Raw genomic sequence first — 14,991 nt, 5'->3', positions numbered from 1 at the left:
AGCTTTGAATTAACATCCAAAATTTTTCAGTGTCTTACAGTCACAGCGTTTTTTCATGTTCTGATTTTTCGATTTTAATTGGTAACTACCAACTCAGGCCTTCATAGCTGCTCAGTTTGAGTTTCTCTTTTATTTCGTTCTTAAAAATTTGCAAAAGTGTTGTAGCCTTCCTAACATAGCCATATCACCTACCCAAAGACCGATCATTCCCTCTATATCTCGTAAAGTTTTCATTGTATTCTTTACTTGGATTTTGGATAAAGTCCAGAGCTACCAATCTTGCTTTCCTTCTCATTTTTCCGTCGCTAGGTCCGCACTTAAGTACAAAATGCCAACGGCTAACAATAGTTTTGGTTCTTTGGCTGTCTACTAGTTCCCAGATGCCCGTTTTCAACTAACGAAATACACTCTTTTTGTTATGCTTCAAACCAATTTTCGTCACTTATTGCTTCTTCTATTGACTTAAGTATCACACTATCATTTTTTTATTTCATCTAAGAAAACTAGGGGATTTAGATCTTACTCTTCTAGCCTCATTTGTCCCGCACAATATGAGTTTTTAAAGATCATTTCTTGCTCTTGAAAAGTTACCTTTCTGGACTTAATAACTTTAAATATACTTTTAACAATATCAACCAAAACGCAAGCAAGTTCTATTTTAATATTCTGAATGGCCTTCTGATTTTCCTTTACCATTTTAGATAGGAACAGATTTTTTTTCAATGATCTATGACCATAGCACAATTTCTTGTCGGTTCTGAGCCCATCAATTGGACTTCAAAGTTAAAGAAAAAAGGCCAAAAATTTCAGTAGGACGCAGACTTTCATGTCCATTCCCAATTTCATTCTTGATTTTGTTTCTTAAAGTTGTCAGTTCGAATCATGGCATAATGTTGGAAACTTTGGTGAATCGATATTTCAGTTTTTCTGTAGTGTTGACGATTCGTGAAAGCGGTGCAGAACATGTCTCGTTGACAGCTAGAAAAAGTTAAAAAATTTTTTATTGTTTTAAAACTGACTACCCCTTTAAAATTAGACCAAAAGCATTGGTCAAAGATGTTCTCAATACAAACCTTTGCCTTTAGACAACAAAGATGCTCGCAGAGTCTCATTCACGCTTTTTTCCTTCCAAAAGAGTTGGAAAATTGAATCAATTATAGATAGGATCTTGGTTGAGTGTAAGAGAAAAATTTACTATAATGATTAAAGGAACTCATTTTTCACCTTCCCCTGAACTGAATATACTTTTCATTTACGTGCGCGGACAATTATGCGTGTTTGCACCAATAAAAGCTTGTATGACATAATAAGAGTAACTACAGATTTTTCATCCTTCCGGAGGATGAGGGGAGGGGATGAAGAAAATCAGCTGAGATGCAAATATCCCAATAGAAACGTGGACTCATCAAAAAACGATGAGGTTATATCCATCATTATTGTAAATGAAAGACCGTATATCGACGTAAGAAAAGATTCTGTGTCGAAGTTAATCGTGATCTCGGCCCTGTAATTAAGCTAAGCTTAAGTCCCCCCCCCCCCCCCCCCTCAGCTCAACTTTATTTTCTTAATATGTTCGACCTACCTCTCTCTTAAATTCTCCTGATTACCCCCATCATCCCATATCCCCCTCACTCTTGCCTCGCTTTGGGGCAGAAATTTAGGGAGGGGGGGGGTGTTAACTCTAAAATACCCCCCTTTAACCCCATTACCCCTTCTCTTGCATTGCTTTGGGAGGATTTTCTTGGAGGGGGAGGAGGGGAGGTAGGAAGGAGGAAGGATGGAGGGAGGGGAGGGGATTTGGCTGCAATCACTATGTCTTAATGAAATGGCTCTTTCTACACTATCCGAGTTTTTCCAATCACATGTTTGACAGGGAGATCCACAACCAGATCGCTCAAGTCGAACTTCATTCTTCGGAACAACCAATTGAAACTGATCCCATCACCTTCAGCCCTTCTGAAGTCGAGCAAAGTCAAATTGGGCACTGTCGTCTCAATCAGTTCAATCTTTATTCGGATCTTTTCTGTTTGTGCCCCTCCCCCCATTACATTATGCACCCCCAGTTACAGAGCACGTGATTAAATCGTAAATCATTATATAAAAATATTGCACTTGCGCCGGGAGGGGGGGGGGGGGGGGGGGTAATATGCACCCACTAAGCGGGGGGTGGGGGTACAAACGGAAAAGATTCCTTTATTTTAAGTGGCACATTGTCATCGTCTCTGGCAAAGACACTGATCGAAGTTCCGGCTTTGTCATACGACAATCCCTCTCTCTCCAGATATCGCTTTATTACATTGACCATCTGATTGACTGTGCCTTGAGTGGCACACCTGGTCAGTCTGTTCACTTTCTCAACCTAAAAATACTAACCAGGATGAGGTCCGGAACACAAGATGAGTATTGGCCAAACCGGGGCTTACCGGCTATTCAAGCTATTGATAATATAAACAAATACTCGATCTTTTCCGTTTGTGCCACCCAGCTTAGTGGGTGCATAGTATTTGCAACCCCAGACGCATGTGCCATATTTTTACATAATGATTTACTATGTAATGGCACGAGCACTGTAACTAGGGGTGCATAACATACTGCGTTGGGGGGGGGGGTGGTCCGAACTATTAAACCCTTTGCACTGCTAGTCTAAAAAAATAATTTCCAGTTGTTTTTATGAATCCGATCAACTTGCCTGTTGAGATTCGCCCTGCAGAGTTATCCTAATGGGTTCTTCTGGACCCCCCGGTCAATCACTCTCTGGAGCCCCGGTTAACCGACGTGCCTCTTCCTCCTGCTCCTGTTTTTTGTACCAAGTTTCTTTCCTCATATCGGCTATTCGCAATATCCTAAAACTGTACCTGGGCTCCAATACTTTGATGAGGAATGCGAGAGTGGTGTTATCCATGATATCGAATGGGCGTTTATGGCAGTAATGTTGGGTCCAAGCGTAATATTTTTCATCCCTATTTCCGTCAGCACGAAACCAGGGACTGAGCCCAGTCATCATATGGACCAATATAACCCCACATGCCCAAACATCAATTGGCTCCGCGTCAATAAACGTATTCTGCTCTAACTCGGGTGCTAAATATCTAGGTGTTCCACAATTGTCTCTATACTGACATTCAAAATTGTTGCGTCTGAATTCATCAGCTAGGCCAAAATCGCTGATTTTCAGGTTCAAATTTGGGTCGACTAAAAGGTTTTGTGGTTTGAGGTCACGATGAATAATGCCGCAGCTGTGCATGTGTTCGACCCCGTCCAAAAGTTGTTTGAAATATCTAAATACGTCCTTTCCCATTTTATTTGATAATTTTACTTCTTTATAATGGTTTTTAGTATTTTAAATGGCCTATCTCAACTCTTATTAAGCCATTCAAACCCCTTTTATAGGAAAAAGTTTGGGACTTTCCTATTATAGCCCCCCCCCTCCCCAAGTTAGGGGTCATATAACGTATAGCTCCCCTCCGATATGGTCATGTATACCATAAATGGTGGTATAATGTCATTGGGGGGGGGTATAATGGGAAAGACTTCATTAATGGGAAAGTTTATTAGTTTGTTTATGCAAAAAGGTTTTTATGAACTTTGTGGTATCTTTTGTGCTTGTGCCCCCCCCCCCCCCCAAGTAAGTTATGCACCCCTTCCACCCATCAGTTACAAAGCAGATGCCATTACATAGTAAAATTATGTCACGTGGGCTAGGGGTAGGGGTATTTTTTCGAGGGAAAAGAGGTCATGAGTAGTTGCCTGAATGCCTCTCTTTTTGACATTCCGATATGTGGTTCAATGCGGTCGGACAGTTCCCCGTTATCCGCCAACTCCAGCATCATATAAAACATATCCCCATTGTATTCGCTTCCCAGATATCCCACAACGTTTTCATGATTCAGCTGCTGCATGATTGTTGCTTCTCTCATTGCCATGTTGATATCGAACCCCGGGCTTTTGAAATCCACAAATTTCACTGCTGCCCGTCTGGTTGTGTTTGATTCCGTGGCTAGCCAGACTGATCCGTAGGTTCCTGCCCCTGCAAAAAAAATAATCGTTGGAAACGTTTTTTATCCGCTTTTTTAAACCATTACGATGCAGAGGTATATCCAAATCGTCACGGGCAGATATGCCCGATGCGTGTATCTCGTGTTCGTTTTTACTATGTTATAACATTGAAAGTGGAACAACATTGCGGAAAAAAGCTACTTTAGCAGAAACCGGCAAAATGGAAGGGAATATCGTATCCCGTGTTCGCAAAAGTGTCCTAATTTTAGCCGCGAAATACAAGTACAAACTTAATAACCTATTTTTCGCGCGAGTTGTATCACGCATCCGCTCCATTTGTGTATCGATTTTTTGCACGCAATGAAGCTCGATTTCGCATATAATCCGCAATTAAGCCTAACTTAATTACTACTTATTTAATTAAGCCTAACTTATTACTATTAGTAGTACTTTATTACTACTTTATTACTACTTATAGTGTTTTATTACTACTTATTATTACTTATTAGTAATATTTATTACTAGTTATTAAACTTGGCCAGTCCCACATTGATATAGAAAGCCTTTGATGTGCGAGGGATTTTTCGGAAAAAAATTAGTTTGTGTGGTTGCATGTATTTAAAGCACTTTAAAGCTTTGAAAGCTTCAATTAAATCTTTATTAAAGTGCTTATTGCATGCTCAAAATGCGCTCGAATAATAGATACCTAAATTGAGCGGAAACGTGCTAAAAGATTTGTTACCTACTTTCCGCACCGAATGTTTTTCTATTTCGCAAAATTGGTGGAATCCCCTTTTGCAAAAAGTAAGACACAAAGGATGTCTCCTAATTTCGTTCATTGTATGTATCTAATTTTCGAGCCAATTTTACTAAGGCGGAAATTTTGGGGTATACCTTTGCATCGTAATGACGTTTTTTTATCCGTTTTTAACAATTTCCGTGACTTCAGAGTTAGCTAAAATCTTTGAACACCTATAAATAAATAATTGAACACCTTCTGCAGTATAGCATTTTGTTAAGGAAAGTCATTTTCCAGACCACAATGAAATCTCCTGTAGGCAAAAAATTGAGCGTGCTTGAGCCTGAGAAATTTTAATGGTACAGGGAAATATCAGAACTTGACAGCCCAAAAACTTAAGTTTTTGTCATCTAATAACTTACAAGACATTAGCGGTGTCTGATTGCACTTAATGAAAATTTAAGTGCAATTCATTTTATTAGTCGGTTCAATAAGAACGAGCCTTTTTCATTTTTCTTGACAACCTGTGTTTGGATCAAGTTTTAAAAACGGAAAGATGGCAATATTTACTTGAAAAAATTCCCAGAGAAGTCAGCTGGATTAATCTGTCTTGCAGCTTGGGTGCGTTCAACTGAAAATTCAATTTGCTTACTTTTAAACTTTTCAGGTGGTGCATATTTCAAACCATTATAGAGCGAAAAGAAAGTATTGTTGAAATAAACTTGGAGAAATTTCATTGTAAACTGACCATATGTTTTTGATGAAGAGCTCAACAACACTGCATAATTTTAGTTTTCCTTAAAACATCAAGAGCTTTTGAAGTATTATCGGTCGCAGAAAACAAGTTCTTACGGTTGAATGTTTTTCAATTGAAATTTTTTCGATTGAAACTACGATTGAAAGTTTTACAATTGAAACTACTGGAGCACATAGAGGTATCAATTTTTGTAAAAAAAATTATACTAAATGTTTTTAAAAATAAAATAATTTTACATCTATTTCAAATCTCATAGAAAGAAAAAATACTGTCTGAGTTTTCCAAAAAGTGAAATCAAATTTACAAATTGTTTTGTTTGACTTGATGAACACTTACAAATCTGTCTTTTGGGGGGGGAATCATTTAAAAATCTAATTGGCCAGCAAATGAAAGAACTGTTGAAAAAAAGTAATCTCACAACGGAACTAATTCTACTAGCCTAAAAGCAATTTGATCAGCAAAGCGCAGATAATGGAGAAGGAAGCAAGCAAGTCAGGCAGCAGTGTTTGCAGAAGAAGATCCACAAATTTTTGAGTGAGGAAAATTTTATATATTCAATCAGTAAACAATTTTTTGCCACACGCTAGTGCACGAACACAACAACTCGCCCATAGATATTTATTCTGATGCGCGAATTGATCTCCGTCTAAATTTTAATATCGATATAAATTTAAAATTATCGAAAAATTGACAAAATGAACTTTTGATCACAATTACGATTTAATAATCCGGATTCCTCGCTGCGTTCGATTCTTCTCATCCTTTGTTTCATAGGTGAAAGATAATTTTGCTTGAAGTTTTCATTAAGTTAAATTAGGTCTGATTAGATTGACCAACGTTAGTTCTCAATGAGGCCCGTAATATCAATTCTGGTTATATGGATGACAGGTAAGAAAATTATTTTACACATCATTGGAAAGAATAATCCCCAGACAATTTATAATAGTAATTTTGAAACAGATAATAATACTCGCAGTTCACTTCCCAAATGAACTAAAGTATAAATGCTAACAGTGTATCGACTGGTCTTCAAAATAAAAAATTCCGAAGCTGAATCTCACCAAACTCTTGTTTTTAGTTCTCCACTCTGGTTTCCAAACTGGTTTCAAAAGGTTAGTAGCACTATACCAAATGCTCTCTCTCTCTTTTTCTCTCTCTCTCTCCTAACAACTCTAACACCACTTCTGCGCCTTTATGTGGGTCCCTTCACTTTATATTCAACCAACGCAATCTTACCTTGAGCAAACAAACCTTAATCTCTACAGTAAACATTGCATCTTGCATATCAATTCTGTCACATTCCGAGGATTGTTCTCTGTGCAATGCAAACAAATTAGTGTTAAAGTACGCTCTGTCATTGAACTGCCGCCAATCATTGCTCAAGCTCCATCTTATCTTAAATAAACGGCCTTTGAATTCTCGTGCAAACAACCCACTCATTTTTGTAACTTTATGCACTTGACATCTCAATCACTCTTTGCTAAAATAACAAGGCAAAGATGCGTTCAAAAGTACTTATCTCTCCATTTCCTCTAATAACAACTAACTGTAACCAATTCTTGTCAAACGCCAACTGTTACATAAATAACTAATCTTAACCCTAAAAGAGGAGAAAGCGTCCATCACAACTTTGCAACAATGCCGGAAAGACCAGCTTTCCCAAAGAAAACTTGACCTCTAGGGGACATCATTCAAGTTGACAAAATTAACCACTGTCGCTGGGATCCGTCCAAAGGTGCACCTACAGACAAGTTTTCATTCTCTGACGCCCATTCTTAACATGAGCAATGACTGCACTATTCGTGGACCTCCCCGATTATTTCAAACTTCCGAACGCCATAACTCCGAAAATAAAGATTAAAAACTCTTCGGGTAAAAATTTACAGCACATACAGAGAGCCACTAATATGTCTGCTAATTTTCGTAGCCTATGGATCAGCCGTTGCTAGTCATTAGTATTTTGGAAACTTTTAAGGGGACATGGAGTTCAAAACCCGAGAAATCTGATTTTGGAAATTGAGCGGGGTGGTTATTTTTGTAACTAACTGTCCTGCGTTATCATATTTTTACCATTTCAAACATAATCGGCGGCCCAAAAGCATAATTTCCGGCCCCTAGCACTCGGGTCGTCCCGTAACAACAGCGACAGGAAAGCAGCCCTAGTTTGCGGTAGTACCGTGGGTGTTGAAGTGGCGTGAACTCTGACATCAAAATTGAATTCCTCTGGCCCAAATTAGTTTATTACCATTTTTCAGGCAAATCAAACTTCAACTTTACTAAAATGAACATTTTCCATATCAGTTGCTAATAATTTTTACTTGAAAATACTTAAAGTTTTCTCCACTGGAAACAACTCAGAAACATTTTAGACCAGTTTCCCTTGGTACTGCAGGGTGGATAATAAAGAGTTTTTTCATTTCGAAGTTTTGGCCAAATTTCGTTCAAACTTCTAGATCGGCTTAGGTGCGAATCGCTTGGTTTGAAAAAATTGTAACTGGCAGCGTAACCCCACTATACATGAACAATAGTTATGAGAACAGAACCACTCATTTTCAGCTCGATGAAAATAACTTAAACAGTTGTGGGTTACCCAATTTTGGGACAGCCATTATCTTTGTCCATTCAATTTCAAATTCAAACTCTATTCAAATTACCAACTTCACTTCTTATTTAAAATTGTTCTTTAGTGAATTTCTAAAACTAAAATGGTTTTGAGCAAAAATTTGGACTTTGGCTTCAGGTACATTCACAAGTTTTCTCAGCAACCAACAAAACGTAATGACAGGTCAATACGCTTTAGTTCAGTAGTTTGTTTTTCTAAATTATATCACTCAACTCTCCTTTCTGGCGCTTTTGAGACAAAAGCATAATTTTGAGAATATTCAACTCCAGTAAGCAAAATAAAAAAAATAAAAAAAAGACAAACGTCGGGCGAATTGCTCTTAAAACAACCGGCGAGAAGCTGACTCCGTCAGTAGCCGGCTATAGTTCGGTGAGGCTATATTTAGCTTGATTGAAGGGGCGTGAGGTGAGCGCAGTGGGGGGGGGTAGGGCTGCACTGCAGCGGGTGGACAGTGTGGGGGGTTGCGCAAAGGAGCGAGGGGATCTTTGGCTAAACGATGCCCTCATGGTATGAACGATGTGCAGGTGTTGCGACGGAAGCTGATGTTTGGGGTGATAGGGAATCAATTTCTGAGAACCGCTCTTCACGCCATAAGTATAAGCCTCCAAAACTGCTAAATTTTAAGTAATTAAAATTATGATACCCATTCCATTAAATCTGGAGACTGCGCAGCAGCTGATTATCCATCTTTGAACATCTTTGAAGGAATTCGCCGGGCCACTGATGACCAAAAACTTTTTAAAAGATCCAGACTATTCTAGATAAAAACTTAGAATACTTGTAAATGTTTTTTGAGGTTGGGGATTCCATTTTTGAGAACCACCCTTCACGCAATAGGTACAGGCCTCCAAAACTGCTTCTGTGAATTGCATACTTTTAGACTGACTATATCTTTATTCCGTTTCTGAGGACGAAAAGTATAATGGGTAAGATAAAAAATCGGCCACGCAAAAAGTCGCATGAAAAAAACCAACAGGATTAATATAATTGCAATAAACTCTTTTTGAGAGCAATTAACAATGATTTCCATTAAAAGTGCAAGTTGTTTACAATAAAATGATTTTTAAAAACAGTTCTAAGTTATTGAGGGCAATAGGTTATGACATCACGCCACATAACAGCAGCAGATGTGCGGCATCAACAAAAGAGTTAAGAAGAGATAGAGAGAGAGAGAGGGAGAGAGTGGGAAAGAGTAAGAGAGAGATAGAACTTGGACTAGAAAAGAAGGAGAGAAACCTCAGCAAACAGAAAAAAAGCTAGGAATATTTTCCGTGAGGAGATTTTCTTCTGAAAATTTTTGTTTTCTAGACTTGTTAGTAATTAAATCACAAAGAAAAAAAACGGCAAAAGCAGAATTTGAAAAGTTTCCAGATTCCAGAGTGAAATGTTCAAAACAACTTTCTGTCAGTGGAATTCTGTCATTTTACTCCTCTGCATGATCGTTAAACTCAGAAAAGGACTAAAATGTTTAAAAATTGCAAAAATATAGGCAAATTTAACAAAATCTTGCATAAATTGTTAATATTGAAATATTCAGAACCATTCCTTTGCCAAAAAATTTTAAAATCTCTGCAGTAACTTCAATCACTAAAAAGTAACACTGGCTCATTAATATCCATAAACATAAAAAAAGGTAAAAGTTTCCAGAAAATTGGAAAAAAATTAAAGCTTCATAAAAAAACTGCTAAAATTTAAGTCATTAAAATAATGATAACCATTCCATTAATTCTCGAGACTGTGCAGCAGCTTATTATCAAACTTTGAAAGAATTCACCCGGCCACTGATGACTGAAAAATTCTAAAAAGGTCCACACTATTCAAAAAACTTAAAATACTTGCAAATATTTTCTTTATAATAATTGTTTAAATTCGTAATTTTAAAATCTTGAAAGACATTACATCTCGAAACTATACTGCAAGCTATTATCAAACTTTTGAGGAAGTTCCCTGGCTCTTGAGGCTAGAGAAACCTAAAAATGACAAAAAATATCAAATTTGAAGAAAATTGCAAGTTTCATAAAAAACTACTAAAATTTGTGATCTTTAAATGTTTAAAACCATTCCATGGCCAAAATTTAAAAAAAATGCAATAATTGTCTAAAATTGTTAAAATTTGTGGTGTTAAAATCTTGAATACCATTCCAATACCACTAGAAACTATGTAGTAACCTATTATCAAACCCTAGAGGAGATTCGCTGACACCTAGGGCTGAAAAACTCAAAAAATGACAAAACTTTAAAAAAAAAATTGTAAAAAATAGTATTAATTTGCGTGTTTTTGTTTGGAGTACGATATTATATAGCTCTTAAATTGGTCAAAAGAAGAGTACCTAACTCTTGCAAAAGACCTTTATCAACTCTAACCAGCCTCAATTTTAGATTGGTTCAACAAAAAATTTGAAAAAAGACAAAAAAACACAAAAATTTGGAGCATTTTGGGTACAAAGGGCCTCTAATGAAACATAATGCCCATTGCGCATTACCTGTTTATCTTGTTTTTATGGACGAAAAGTCAAATGGGTCAGACAATAAATCGGTCAAACGAATAATCACATAAATAGACCAAAAGGACAAATATATCTGTTACAAAATCTGTTTGAGAGGAATTAAAAAACTACGTTGTTTGTTCTGCTTAAGTCGACTGTGAGGTAAAAACTATGCGTTCTACAAATTAATTCCTTCCGAGTCTTTCCTGTTTTCCAGTTTTGAGGACGAAAAAGTTAAATGGGTCAAACAAAAATTCGGCCAAAAATTTAGCATTGAAAGACCAGAGGACTAATGTAATTTCTGCAAAGTTTGTTTGACAGCAAATAATTTTTTTTATCTGTATGTACGTGAGTGTAGCTAAAGGGAAAAGTATCTCTCAGTAGATAAATAGACGGTACATCTGAAGATAAGCTGGTAAAAAATACTCTCTTTTAAACTTAAGAGCTGAAAGACATCTGTGTAAAATAATAATACTGCGACGAATCAAAAAGCAAACCTAATTCCAATTGATCATAACCCCTTCCAAAGATTTGAAGACAACTGGGACTAACACGACTTCGCTTGTTACAGACACATATGTTTAACTCATTTTGATCAATCAGGACACATATTTTGCAATCGATCAGCTTACGACCTTAGTCAACCTCACTCCAGTTTTCACAAAATCTCAAAAAAGATTGGTAGCTGGGAAGACCAATGCAAATTTGTTAAATCCTGACAATCGCAGCAGACCAAAATCTATTCCCTTAAATTTTCTGACCAATCAGAGAATCAGAAACATCTACTCAGTAACAAATATGTTATACAATATATTAGTCTAGAGTCTCTCAAATATTTGTACATACGCGATTCCGGCAACTTTTATTTATATTATAATATTGCCATTTGGATCTTTTCCGTTTGCCCCACCCTAGATTAGTGGGTACATATTATTTGCAACTCCAGACTCATGTGCCATATTTTTACATGATGAATTACTATGTAATGACACGGGGGGGGGGGGGGGGCGCACAAACGGAAAAGATCCGCCATTTTAATTGAAGCTGATTTTCACTCAGAACTAGGCAGTCCATTCTGTTACGTCCTTAAGGATGTTATGCCCTTAAGGGTCTGCCTCAGTGTACTTGCACGTTTCAAAATGACAGAAGTTCATGGAAGTCAACTTGTGGCGAAGTATAAATGTACTTCTGGCATTTGAACTTCTGGCACTGCAGACTATTTGAAATAATATTCTTGCACGTGTGTGTTTTACGTAATGATTACGTGACTTGGAGTTTATCGAGAACCGCGAAGCGGTTCGAGATATTAAGTCAGAATTTCGAAGTGAGTTCTGCAGAGTCACGTAACCACTTGAAATGCGAAACGCGCACGAATTAAAATGACAAAAGTCATTTTATGACTAAGTAGGAACTTTTGGCATTTTAACTTCTGGCACTGCAGACTTCCGGTATTTAAAAATGGGATCTATTCTGTTTGCCCCCCCCAGCTTAAGGGGCTTATATCTTTCACGCCCCGTGCTACAGGAGCACCTGCTACTTTATTACATAGTAAAGTGCTATTTAACAACGTTGAATTCAAAAGTTCGAATCCCGGGTTGAGGAAAAAATCGGGAAAAAGATTAGCGGTGAAATTACAAATTTTAGCGGTGAAATGTGGTGATTTTTTGAAAGTTCACCCCTCACTCTAGTTGTGAAGGCACATAAATTCACCGCTTAAAAGAGTTTTAAAAAGATGTTTAATTACTCGTGGATAAATTTTTCGTGCGTCTTTTAATAAAGGTATCTTAACTTCGTTGATCAAAATTTAATTCGAAGCGTTTAATAAGCGGTGACTTTATGTATTTTCATCGCATTCAGCGCTGATCTTAAATAATTTGGATACTTTTTTTCAAAGCGGTGAATATAAGTAATTTCACCGCTACCAGGTGATAAAGGTTTTTTCACCGAATTCACCGCCTGATTTATGTAATTTTACCGCATTCACCGCTTATCTTACAAAATTTTCTGCATTCACCGCTTATCTTACATAATTTTGGGTTGAATGGCTGTGAAACCTCAACTCGGAATTTGGGTTTGTAAGAAGAGCGGAAGAACCTTGTACTTAAGATTCCATAATAAGAGCCTTTTTAGGATAACTGATTAGCTTTAAAGCCTCTGAGGATGTTAAGCTTCCTTGTTCGACTACAATAGTCCTTAAAAATCTGTACCGAACATTGAAGTGTTTCCTTTATTTATAAATTGTTGCTGTTATTTTTTTTCTTTGTGATCCCGTGTTGACCCCATAATTCAAAAAGTTAAAAAATTACAATTTCATGTATTGAAATCTATGAAAAGTTGTCCTCATAGAACTTATATAAAATGAATGTTGTGATTCAACAAATTGAAAGAGAAATTAGAAAAAACTATTGCTTTTCAGTGATACTGTATTTATGAAAAAAAAATGTAGTCATAGAATTGAATACAAAAAAAATTGTCTGCCTAAAATATAGTCACAAAAATTGTGAGACATATGCGTTGAACTTTTGTAAGATTAGGGGTGAAATTACAAATTTTAGCGGTGAAGTGTGGTGATTTTTTGAAAGTACACCCTTACTCTAGCGGTGAAGTTACATAAATTCACCGCTTAAAAAAGTTTTAAAAAGAAGTATAATTACTCGTGGATAAATTGTTTGTGGCATTTTAAATTCTGGCACCGCAGACTTCCGGTATTTAAAAATGGGATCTATTCTGTTTTGCCCCCCCCCAGTTTAAGGGGCTTATATCTTTCACGCCCCGTGCTACAGGAGCACCTGCTACTTTATTACATATTAAAGTGCTATATAACAACGTTGAATTCAAAAGTTCGAATACCGGGTTGAGGAAAAAATCGGGAAAAAGTTTAGCGGTGAAATTACAAATTTTAGCGGTGAAATGTGGTGATTTTTTGAAAGTTCACCCCTCACTCTAGTTGTGAAGGCACATAAATTCACCGCTTAAAAGAGTTTTAAAAAGATGTTTAATTACTCGTGGATAAATTTTTCGTGCGTCTTTTAATAAAGGTATCTTAACTTCGTTGATCAAAATTCAATTCGAAGCGTTTTATAAGCGGTGACTTTATGTATTTTCATCGCATTCAGCGCTGATCTTAAATAATTTGGATACTTTTTTTCAAAGCGGTGAATATAAGTAATTTCACCGCTACCAGGTGATAAAGGTTTTTTCACCGAATTCACCGCCTGATTTATGTAATTTTACCGCATTCACCGCTTATCTTTCAAAATTTTCTGCATTCACCGCTTATCTTACATAATTTTGGGTTGAATGGCTGTGAAACCTCAACTCGGAATTTGGGTTTGTAAGAAGAGCGGAAGAACCTTGTATTTAAGATTCCATAATAAGAGCCTTTTTAAGATAACTGATTAACATTAAAGCCTCTGAGGATGTTAAGCTTCCTTGTTCGACTACAATAGTCCTTAAAAATCTGTACCGAACATTGAAGTGTTTCCTTTATTTATAAATTGTTGCTGTTATTTTTTTACTTTGTGATCCCGTGTTGACCCCATAATTCAAAAAGTTATAAAGTTACAATTTCATGTATTGAAATCTATGAAAAGTTGTCCTCATGGAACTTATAAAAAATGAATGTTGTGATTCAACAAATTTAAAGAGAAATTAGAAAAAACTATTGCTTTTCAGTGATACTGTACTTATGAAAAAAATTGTACTCATAGAATTGAATACAAAAAAAATTGTCTGCCTAATACTTAGTCACCAAAATTGTGAGACATATGCGTTGAACTTTTTTATAAGATTAGCGGTGAAATTACAAATTTTAGCGGTGAAATGTGGTGATTTTTTGAAAGTACACCCCTTACTCTAGCGGTGAAGTTACATAAATTCACCGCTTAAAAAAGTTTTAAAAAGAAGTATAATTACTCGTGGATAAATTTTTTGTGGCATTTTAACTTCTGGCACCGCAGACTTCCGGTATTTAAAAATGGGATCTATTTTGTTTTGCCCCCCCCCCCAGCTTAAGGGGCTTATATCTTTCACGCCCCGTGCTACAGGAGCACGTGCTACTTTATTAAATAGTAACGTGCTATATAACGATGTTGAATTCAAAAGTTCGAATCCCGGGTTGAGGAAAAATCGGGAAAAATTTGTAAGTTAAGGAGCGAAAAGTTTTTTAATTTCCTATATAATTTTGCGGTGAAATTATGTAAGTTCACCGCTAGAGTTACAAAAATGCACCACATTTCACCACTTACGACAGTTACCGTCCCTGCACGGATTCCAACCTCTCACCCCCTGCATGTCAGCAACTTCTTCTTTCACTGCGCAAGCTCTCACTAATAAATCTCTTATTTGTTTTGAATTTAAATCAAACTTAGTCAACTTTTTGTAAAACGTA

At 36.6% G+C, this 14,991-nt stretch overlaps 1 protein-coding gene across 4 annotated transcripts in view; it reads right to left on the bottom strand.

Annotated features, from left to right (window-relative positions):
- Nucleotides 1-1,752: 1,752 nt before the first annotated feature.
- The window catches only part of LOC142344261 (serine/threonine-protein kinase Chk1-like), a 31,849-nt gene continuing 18,610 nt past the window's right edge, over nt 1,753-14,991 (bottom strand). For 2 of the 4 annotated variants that reach the window (XM_075395829.1, XM_075395830.1), the window contains 4 exons: nt 3,748-4,027; nt 2,856-3,278; nt 2,628-2,643; nt 1,753-2,006 (listed from right to left, as the gene is read on the bottom strand). In XM_075395829.1, the coding sequence (XP_075251944.1) occupies nt 1,836-2,006; nt 2,628-2,643; nt 2,856-3,278; nt 3,748-4,027 (890 nt within the window). In that variant the 3' untranslated portion in view covers nt 1,753-1,835. Of the gene's footprint in view, nt 2,024-2,203; nt 2,360-2,627; nt 2,644-2,689; nt 3,279-3,747; nt 4,028-14,991 lie in introns of those variants that run through there. The other 2 variants (XM_075395831.1, XR_012759256.1) reach the window with 2 other exon arrangements.

The sequence above is a fragment of the Convolutriloba macropyga genome, chromosome 8, assembly GCF_964194025.1.
Source record: "Convolutriloba macropyga chromosome 8, txConMacr16.3, whole genome shotgun sequence".
Lineage (NCBI taxonomy): Eukaryota > Metazoa > Xenacoelomorpha > Acoela > Convolutidae > Convolutriloba > Convolutriloba macropyga.
This window is presented reverse-complemented; position numbering and strand designations above follow the sequence as displayed.